The sequence below is a fragment of the Mycteria americana genome, chromosome 9 (assembly GCF_035582795.1).
Source record: "Mycteria americana isolate JAX WOST 10 ecotype Jacksonville Zoo and Gardens chromosome 9, USCA_MyAme_1.0, whole genome shotgun sequence".
NCBI lineage: Eukaryota > Metazoa > Chordata > Aves > Ciconiiformes > Ciconiidae > Mycteria > Mycteria americana.
Genome location: NC_134373.1, coordinates 6,487,182 through 6,497,324, shown reverse-complemented (window position 1 = coordinate 6,497,324; position 10,143 = coordinate 6,487,182). Strand labels below are relative to the sequence as shown.

Below are 10,143 nucleotides of genomic sequence, written 5' to 3'. Positions count from 1 at the left end.
CTATTCAGCTATTTCAACTCAACATTTTATAGCTTAGAATGCCACAGTTTGTTACCTGTTAAGTGCACACTGCTATAAAATACCCATGGAGACTACATTTAAACATTAGCTAGTTTTAATGCTGGTTGGTACTACTTCAGTAAAAATCAGCAGCATCTGTTCTGCTGCTAACACTTTAAGAAACATTAGGCAGCATCATACTTAACAGTTAAGAGTACTGCAAGTAGTTTTTTTTCCTAACAGAACTCATACTTCTTTAAAAAACAACCTAAGAAAAACTTAACTTTATTTAGCTTTATTAATAAAACAAAGAGTTAAAAGGTTGCTATGACATTTAGAACATGAGATGCCAGAGATAACTATAAAACAGCAATGAATCCTAATAAAAAAATTTAAATCACGTATACCAAAAACAGTCCCTGTCAGTCAGCTGTGCATAGTGTTCTTCCTGCAAGTAGCCCATCATCTTTCCAGAAAAAAAAAATTAAAGGCATCAGTAAATAAAGCTGCCATTTTAAACATTTCCAACTTACTGGGAAGTAATCCACAGAAAGTAATTATAGAGGAAAAAAGTCAGTGCTGATATTTTTTCTACAATCATGCAATCAGAGCACAAATGGGAAAAAAGCACTTATATTTACATTTACCCAGTTTTTAAAACCGTGTGTACATTGCCATCATTTAAAGTGCAAGCTACATGTCTGCTGAATTAACTGAAGGCGTAACAGGTGAGATGTGAGTTAAAATACTGCCACCAGTAGTTATACAACTAACCACAGATGCCAGTAGCATATTTCAAACCCTGACCAACTTAGTGTGTTGTTACTTCTTGTATATTACCAGCCGAACACATATTCCATTGCTTTAGATACAATACTTTCATCTTTCCTCGGAGTTTGTCTGTCAGAAACCACCTAGAAGGCAGGGGAAAAGAGGAAGAGAGAAAATAAAGAGAATCAGTCAACATAATTCTTTTTATACTAACCAGGAAGTGCTACTATATTTTGACAAAATATGTTTGAAAGATTTTCAGAACAAGCCCTTAACTTCTGGAAAAGTCAAAAGTCATTAATTTTTTTATTATTATTATTTTAGAGACTGAACAGACTGAGTTTGTACTTGAACCGCATCTTTAAAGAAATCACAGGAGAAGATAAAGGCTAAGGTCACGTTGAAGTTAATATGTGTACAGCCTGATACAACTAAGGGGAGATAGCACAAAAACACATGCTTCTGTTTCCCTTAAAATACCTGATAGTCACTAGTGGAAGCTTTATATGCTGTTGCAAGAGGTCTCATTGTAGAAATCCTTGTAGTATTATTTGCAGGTTGTACTGGTGTGCCGATGGATTTTGTAGGTGGAGTGAAAACTGAAGACATTGAGGATGTAGAGCTTCTTTCAAAGTTTTCCATCACACTCTTAAAAAGAGGGTTAATGTAATGTAAACAAATACTTAAAAGCAGTGTTTCAAGCTTTATTATCTAGAATTATCTATTATCTAGAATTGTTTGATAAAATATGTTCACATCTCAAAGTAAGCAAAGACCACAGGTAAATTGTCTGTCAGTACGGAGCACACAAGTACACACCACCACCAAGCATTTTCCTCACTGCAATCTTTTATATGTTGGATTACGCCATTGCAAAGCAGTGGAAGTTTGTAACCTGTTCGCTGTATGTACTAAATGCCAGCCAAGTTTGAAACAGTATAGAAAAAATAAATTGTAAGACTTGCAACAAACATCAAGTAGTAGCTTTTTTCAGGCCTAGTTGAACTAAGTAGCATCTCTTTCTAAATACTGCTAAACATCCTCTTCTGAACATCCTCTGAACATCCACACTTCTAAACATCCTCTTTCTAAATACTTCTAAAATATTTTACCTGATCCACACAGGAAAATCTTCAAGCCTTTACCAACTTGCAGCTTTTTGCTCAGATTCAACTTGCCAAGGAGTTTCACTCAGTCCCCTTAGCAAATGCTAGAAAATGAGTCAGAAGGCTCCATTTTGTAAGCTTATGTTTAGAAAGGAATGCATGTAGCATGGAAGAGGCAGCAAGTGACTTGATGGGAACCATGAGTTCCACAAGAACCCAGAGAAAACAAGATGGGAAATTACAACCAGCCTGGGGAGACCCGATTTGCTGCATTTAGACTCAGTGGAGCACAGCATTCAACCAGCCTAAAGACAGCAGAAATTCACAAACACATCCGGCTGGAGACAGCTATCCAAAATACAGGGTAGGATTGGTGTCCAGTGTGGGTGGCTGCTGACTCTCTGCTCAGCATGAGGGGAACCCATGGAACTAACTGCTACTTTTAAATCAGAAGCCTAAGCACTGATGTCAAATCCATCACATCTAGTTTTCACCTGCAAGGAAGAGTTCTACAGGCTAACGCCAAACCCTCAAGGGATTAGTCTCCAGAAATCTCTCTTGCCTCCAAAAACACACATTAATGATTATGGGTTTATTTATTCATACTTGAAAGTGGACACTATCCACAAAAGACATAATGAGAATTCAAAAGCCACAAAGATCAGATGCCTGACACTTAAATATCTCAGATCATTACTTCGAGAGTTTCAGCTTATAGGCAATTCAGTCATTGATACAAAACAGTATGACACCAAAATAAGGTAAGAAGAGATCGGAAGCCCTACCATCAGAAGCTCACAGAGGAAAGGGGCACTGAAGTACATTCGTTTCTGAATTTTAATCAGTATAAGAAATGTTTCGAACTGATAAAAATTGAAGTAATTGCAAGCTCAATTTCTAGGGCTGCCTTCTCAGAATGGTTTACATTTGAAAGCTTACATTACTCTTTAGCATCACTTATCCTTAAAGGAGACCACAAAAATAATCTGTGAACTATAAAAGAATGACCGTCATTTGCTTAAGCTAAAGTACAGTACCCAATACAAAGTGCTGCAAGAATTAATGGTCAGGGCATTGTCAATGCCTAGAAATTAATAGCTCATGATAAAATTAGACTGAAACACAGCCATGCCTACCCCAACCACTACTTACAAGAAAGGGGCATGTTTTTGTGGGGGCAGGTGGGAGAATAGGATCAGGACTATCTTGCTAGCAAATTTTCAGTCTGATGTACCAAGATAAACTGAAAAGCCAGAATCAGATAAAGAGTCACATAAAGAGGGACAAATAGGAGCAATAACAGTCTTAATCTGCCATCACATATCTATCGCAGCCCCTAAATGCCACAGATTCCAGTCTGGGAAACTCTTCTATCTCAACTGCCTCTTATGTTATAGTTTCACTCCGTATCTTGTACAGCAATATAATTCTATGCATTGTAACTTCCAAGGAGTACAGAGATTTCCCATAATGATCCTTCTCAGCAGGAAATTTTATCAAATACTTAAGAAAAACTCATGTAAGGAATAATAGACTATACCTATATAACTGAACTTCCTATGCTTTGCCATTCAAAAAAGAAAAAAATTAAAGAGGCCGGGAAAATAAAAAGGAAGCCCAAAAGCAGAGTGCCTGATATTTAAATAAAAGCAGGTGTTAACTTACTTTGTCTATACACGGCTTGACACCAATCATGATAGATTCACCAAAAATTCTTCCGTCTTTGCTTAAGGCTTTCCGGGCTTGAAGCTTAGACTGATATCGAATGTGCATCCAGTTTCCTGTGTTGGACATCTGTATGAGATTAAGTAAAAATTGTGAAATGTAGCCTTTTAAAGAATGAGCCAGAATGTTTTCAGAAATAAGTCTCAAACTAAGACATACCACATGCTTTAATATGTTTCCATACTGAGCAAACTGTAGGAGAATATATGAAGCTGATGCTTGAGGAAATCTGAAAGACAGAAAAAAAAACTGAAAAATTTATAATAAAGCAGTTAAGAATTCTGGTGCTAAAACACAACCCTATGAAGGGTTTTTAGAAATCCAAAAGAGACCAGTGTGTTCATGTCATTTCAGAAGCAGTGACTGGAGGAATATTATCTTCTAGGAATTTTTACTTCACCACACACCTCAATGGTAGAATGCTGCCTTTTTAACTTGAAAAAATAAACACATAGCTTAAGTTAAGGTGCTTCACTAAAATATATGCATTTGCTGGCTTTAACCACAGCTGTATTTCCTGCAGAACCTAGGAATGCCAGACAACAGCAACGTCCAAGTACTTCTTTCCATATGCTGCAAAAACTTCAACCATGGTTTTTCTAATACTTTGGAAATCAACTTACCCAAATACAGTTACCCATGTGTCATCAAGTTGATCTTCTGAAGTGAGGGAATCACCCTGAGTATAAAAAGGATCTAGCTGAGCAGGAGAGAGGGTAGTCTTCCTAGGCTGCCCAATACTTGCAGGACTGAACATACTTGAAGCTGTTAAATTGAAATGGCATTGTTTAACAAATTACTTTTGCAAGACATATAAGCTTAAGAGCCCATAGTAAAAGAATATATTCAGTATCAAGCATTTCACTTCTATATGGAAGAGTTTGATGGAGATTTATTTGCAGACACAGACAACCAGTAAGTCAATCCAAACTTCACATTTGCAAGCATGCTAGTAAGTTTTATGACTAGCAACCTAGCCTTCTCCTTGACCTCTAAACACCAGCAGCTTAATACAGAAGCCAAATAGGAACAAGACAGCAGAATTAAGCTTAGCAAGAAGCCACAGGTTCATACACAAGACAGGAAACCTTATGAAGATGGAAGGCGACCCACAATCTCAGCTGTTTCACTCAAGCACAACCACCTCTGTGCTCAGTTCAACAACAAATTTTGAAGAAGGAATAAGTAAAGTTGATTGAAATCCAGTCAGTGTCAGAGTGGAAAAGTATTTCCTATTCACATCCACATACCTTTTGAAAAGCTAGTAAATAAAGATAGAACTCTCTCACAAATTTGCAAGGAGTTGAGGTAGCTTGAACAGTGATGGTTTTTGTGTATTAAGGAAAGCAGTAATAAAGTAGATTACATATTTTGACAGGACATCTACCTGTTCCAGGAGTTGATGGCATAGTTCCAACCAATGGGCTCTGTGTTAGAGAAAAGCTGGCCTGCATTAAAATAGAGAAAGTAACAAATCATTCTTTCAGGTACACTGCTCAGATCAGAAGAGATAATTTTCAGGTAACTTAAGCATCAGGCAAGAATATTAACTGTTTGCCTTAAGTTACTCCTAACTTTTAAGAGTAAGAACAGACGTTTACATGTATATTTAATACAAGATTATTAAAAGTTATTTTAATTAAAAGTTATTTGACAATGTTTTTACATTCTAGCACACAGCCTAGCAGATAGCCTGGACATCCAGTAGGCCTCAACTATTACATTCTGGAATGTCCAGCTGATTACTAAGCCTTAGAAGAGAATGCAGTTACCTCTCCTGATCAGAGGCTTAAAAGCAAGTATCAGAGTATGGGAGAGCAGAGCAAACAACAGAAGGGAAGCATCACAAGCAACAGGATTCAGGGTCTGTCTACAATATTTTATCATCTAACAAGAAAGAGCTACTCATATACAAGAAGAAAGCTTATTTAGGCTTAGCATGAGCTTTACGTAATAGGAGCTGAAAAAGTCATTACCTAACACCAATCACATATGCTTTGTGAAACCAGATAGCTTTAGGTATCAATACTCAAACCTTACAGTAACTTTTTCAAAATAGGCATCTCGCTGTTGCTGTAGTACAGTAATTCACACATTCATGTGTAACCTGATGGAAAGGATGCCAGTACCATAAGTTACCAGCATCTGATTTTCACTGTCTAAAGGGCTTCGAAATCATGAGAGCATAACCCCCACTTGTATTCCTCATCACTAGACTTACTCTCCCTCTCAACTACTTAGCGCAACTGCACTGAAGGAAAGTATACTTCGAGTTTTAGCTGCTAGTAGTTATTTTCTTTTTAACATAGAAGGATTTCAATATCAAAAAAATTTTAGTGTATTTTTAGCCTGAATGATGGCATTTCTTAGATACAAGATCAAACTGGAGAACCTGTAGACCTAGCAACAAGTATTCTGATAGCTGCTCTTTGGGTTTTTTAAAATATCCAGTCCTTTAAGACAGTATTGGATTCCGTCCTTCACAGAGAACCTGAACTTTCAGAATAAACTTTTCAGAAGGCAACACTGGATAAAAAGACTGCTTGTTCAGTGAAAGGCTTTCTCCTTGCATCAAAAGAATCTTGTTCACTGAAAAAGAACCTAGTAACGCTTGACTACTCAGTTGAAGTAAGTAGCAGAGCTTATTATTAGAATGACCTTCTAGAAATTTCACTGTTACTCTTTCAAAATTAACCCCACCTCCCTGACCAAATTTTGATTAGATATTTTACTCAGCACAAAATTCCTTCTATTTCCTTAAGTGCCTCTATTGCCCACTAAAAGAAAAGATAACACATATTTGGACCCTTCTGGCCATCAGCAGCCCAATAAACTTATGAGAAGGTGAAAAGCTGCAACAAGTTTGCGTTTGTCATGTACAAAGCACAGCAGAGGCATGATTTGCATTTTTCATTCTCTACAGTATCAAAAATCAGTAACAATAGGAGATAGCTCCACAACTGCAGCTCTCATTGAGACTACACAGGAACAGGCACACCAAACACCCAGACTAAGCAACAGCATGATCTGAAGACTCACCAGTCATTTTGCTACAGCAGTTTATAGAAGCAAGTTAAAGCATTCACTGAAGTGGTAAGCTACCTCACATCTTCTGCTAAGAATAGGCCAGTACCTAAGCCACTTACTGGTCGTCTTGAGGACAGAGGTGTTGATCCAAGTCCAGGACTAGATAATTCATCATATATGCTTCTAACTGGTGGAGCACCGCTTTTATCTTTATGTGTAGGGACTACTGGTTGTGGGGGAGAGCCTCCTGCAATTAAAAGGAACAGATGAAGAGCATGAGAAAACTTGTAATTTTACTCCACTGCTACTTGTTCTTGCAACTTCAACAATCAATTCAGCCATGAAAGACTGTTGATTGTTTCACTGGGGGTTTGCAAAACTATCTGGCCTACCAAAGTGTTCAGGTTTGAATGTTCTACATAAGAATATCACATATGTGTCAGAAACTGCCTCCTTGCACAAGTATCATCTAAAACTTTTAGACCTCTTATTAACCCAGTCTATTCACTACTTACATGCACTTGTTCTTTTTATGAATTGCTGAGCATAGCTACATCTTCCTATTTTAAGGCAGGTAGGTAGTGTATTTTAATTGTTTCAGAGACTAACTTCCCTGTAGCAGAGATGCAAAAGCAAGGTTTTTAAGACTTGAGACATTCTACACACTAAAGAACCATACCAAAATGCACGTAGACATTGCACATGCTGTCCCATTCCCACTATCTAAATTCCTTTCCTTCCCATATAATTCCATATTAAATAAAAATGTAACTTCTTGAGAGCAGGGACTAGCTTGCATTTAGACAGGATGAAGTTAAGCTAGCTGCTCTCCCATTTTGTAAACTTTAGGACTTCCAGTATAACAGAGAAATTAAAGTGACTGAAAGATCTTGACATCTCTGAATACTGTGTGTTTACCCCGGGGCGGGGGGGGGGGGGGGGGGGGGGGGGGGGCGGTAGTTTGACTTAACAGTTTTCACTTGCAAAACATTTGGAAATTAAACTTTTCCAAAGTACTCTTCAAGCCTAAATTCTGAGCTTCAAGACTCTTCTCTGAAGTGTTTAACACATCCACGAACTCTTACAGTGTATTATATAAAGCACTCTCTCATCAAGGTTTTCAGTTTAAACACACTCTCCCATCAAGGCTTTCAATTTAAGTGATATACTTAACCACTCATTTTGGGAAGTCTGTATTAGGATCTTACTGGTTCCCCCTTTTCTAGAATTGACACTCTGAGGCTGCAATAAACCCTTTTAAAAACAATTAGGTGAAATTCACATGACTATTTTCAATTTCATAAATATTTTCCTAAGAGGCTTGTATGTCAGGGGGGAACAGACAAGGGCAAGAAGCAGGAGACCAACAGACCACCAATCATAGAATATCTCAAGCTAGAAGGGACCCATAAGGATCACCGAGTCCAATTCTGCTGGAAATGGAAAGAAAAGAATATCTAAAACTATCTTGCAGTACTTTAATCCTCAATTTCTCCTTCAAAGTGACAGCACACCAACACCATCAGATATTTAGATTATGCCAACTGATTTAATACAAAAGCCAAGATCACTCATGACATGAAATAAATCAATGAAGCTGTTAAGTACTCATTCATACTTCTCAGAGAAGAAAACAGACATATAATACCACCATCTCAGAAACACGGGTAAGGACTTTTTCTAGTCAGATCCATTAGGTGGTTGGAAAGAGATGAGCATCTACAACTGGGAAAAGTCACTATTCCAGCCCAATTACAGCAGACGTCAATACTGTAAATACAACCACTAGATACTAATTAAGAAGTATTCTTTAGTTTTTCTCCATCCAGTTTTTAGAAGTCTGACAACCTGTGACTTTTTAGAATTCATTCCAAAGAAATCAGCAGCTTGCACAAGCTGCATTTAGCTTGTCAGCAGACATCTCTGTTTTAAACAAAGAGAAAACATCGATGTCTGTATGTGCAACTGACTTGTAAAGAGCTGCATAAATTGATTTTATATTAGGAGAGGTTCATATTACCTTCCCTGTTAAAAGCAACCTTTCCTGGTACCAAAACTGCCATGTTTAAAACATTTATTACACTTAAGTCCACTTTGAAGAATTTAGCCAAACTCCATTGCGTACACTTGAGTTCACCATTTATTTAATGAGTCAAGTTCATTTATAGCAAGTTATAAAACTACAAGAACTCAAGTCTGCAACAGTCATGTAGAGCAAGACAAACCAAATTTTTACTTTCAGGACAATTTTTCAGCATTTAACAAATTCTGACCTGCAAGTAGGGGAGACCTCATTTCCATTACACCAACCGAAGGGCCGCTTAAAGCACGTGGTTGCGGAGTCACTGGCGCAGGCAAATCACCCATCAAGAATCCAGGAAGAAACTGAGCACTAGCTCCTGGTTTGGGAGATGTTGGGGAGCCAAGAGTCATTGGCTCAGCTCCTGTGTTAATGAAAACAAAATTTAAAAACACAGAAGCAGCCGAGTGATCCAGTTTTTCCATTGCTTAAATAGTGGTTCTACTAAAGAAACGTAAAACAAGATACAGTAAGTGACTAAAACGGTTCTAATAATTTATTTTCCACGTAAGCAAAGTTTATCACAATCTTGCATTTTTTACAACTAAAAGAACTGCCAGGCTGAGACTTCGTTCTTAAAATATACTACTTTGGTTACGCCTGGATTTCTGTTTTTGAGAGTAACTATGGTTTTGGGGTTGTTTTAAAGGTGTTTCTTATGTAAAAGCAATCACTCCAAGGCTGGGTTCTCCTCCCCTGCCGGCCGGTTCCGCGCCCCAGCCCGGGGAACGTGCTCCGACAGAGCACGGCGGGCTCCCGCCAGCAACATCGGGGCTTCCCCGCGGCCCTGCCGCCACAGCCAGGCTCGCCGCTCCCCTGAGCTGTCCTTGAGTTTCGGGGTGCTTCAGGTACGGATCTTACACGACGGAGCGCGGGCGCGGAGCCTGCTTGGTTTAACCCCGCGCCCCCTTTCGCTTTCCCTCAGGAGAAGGCGTTCATCCTGGCGCCGTCTCCCATCACCCACTTCAGCCCGGCGGCGTCCGGACTCCCGCAACGCGTCCCCCCGCTGGGAGCGGGGAACCAGCCCCCGCCCCAGCCCCCTCACCAGGCCAGCGGAGCGCGGGCAGCGCCGGGGGGAAGAGCCGAGCAGCCTCGGCCGGGCAGCAGCGACCTCTGAGCCGCCTCGCGCCGCCCAACGGCCCCGCACGCGCCCAACGGCTCCGCACGCGCCCAACCGCCGCGCGGAACGGCGCGCGCGGGGCGAGGCGGCGCCCGGCCAAGTCGAAGAGGGCACGACGCCGGGAAAGGGGGTGGGGAGCGCCCCGCGGCCCGGCTCACCTGCGGGCGGCGGCTCCATGGCGAAGGAGGCCATGTCGGCCCGGGCGGCGGGAAAAGGCCGCCGGTAGCTCCGCCGGGCGCTTTCAAACCGGACGGAACTTCCTCCCGCCGTCACTTCCGACCCGCCCTCCCGCCATCTTGTGAGTGGCCCCGGCA

General features: G+C 40.3%; 1 protein-coding gene across 2 annotated transcripts; it reads right to left on the bottom strand.

The window, feature by feature from the left end:
• Window positions 1–255: 255 nt before the first annotated feature.
• Window positions 256–10,139, bottom strand: NUP35 (nucleoporin 35). Of its 2 annotated transcripts, none has more exons than XM_075511616.1 (9): window positions 9,988–10,139; window positions 8,903–9,073; window positions 6,749–6,876; window positions 4,990–5,050; window positions 4,226–4,367; window positions 3,762–3,831; window positions 3,543–3,671; window positions 1,252–1,419; window positions 256–914 (listed from the first exon to the last, which is right to left on the bottom strand). In XM_075511616.1, the coding sequence occupies exons 1-9, from the start codon at window positions 10,019–10,021 to the stop codon at window positions 837–839; spliced, it is 981 nt and encodes a 326-aa protein (XP_075367731.1). In that variant the 5' UTR covers window positions 10,022–10,139; the 3' UTR covers window positions 256–836. The 2 variants fall into 2 exon arrangements, with proteins under 2 accessions (XP_075367731.1, XP_075367732.1); XM_075511617.1 differs by lacking the exon at window positions 9,988–10,139 and adding an exon at window positions 9,755–9,867.
• Window positions 10,140–10,143: the final 4 nt, after the last annotated feature.

Excerpts from the sequence above, each read along its gene's own strand:
- NUP35 (XM_075511616.1), bottom strand. The coding sequence starts at position 10,021 with ATGGCCTCCTTCGCCATGGAGCCGCCGCCCGCAG. Across the intron at positions 6,877-8,902 it reads GAGGTCTCCCCTACTTGCAG|GAGGCTCTCCCCCACAACCA; the intron begins GTCAGAATTTGT and ends TTTTAATTGCAG. Across the intron at positions 3,832-4,225 it reads ACATGGGTAACTGTATTTGG|ATTTCCTCAAGCATCAGCTT; the intron begins GTAAGTTGATTT and ends TCTGTCTTTCAG.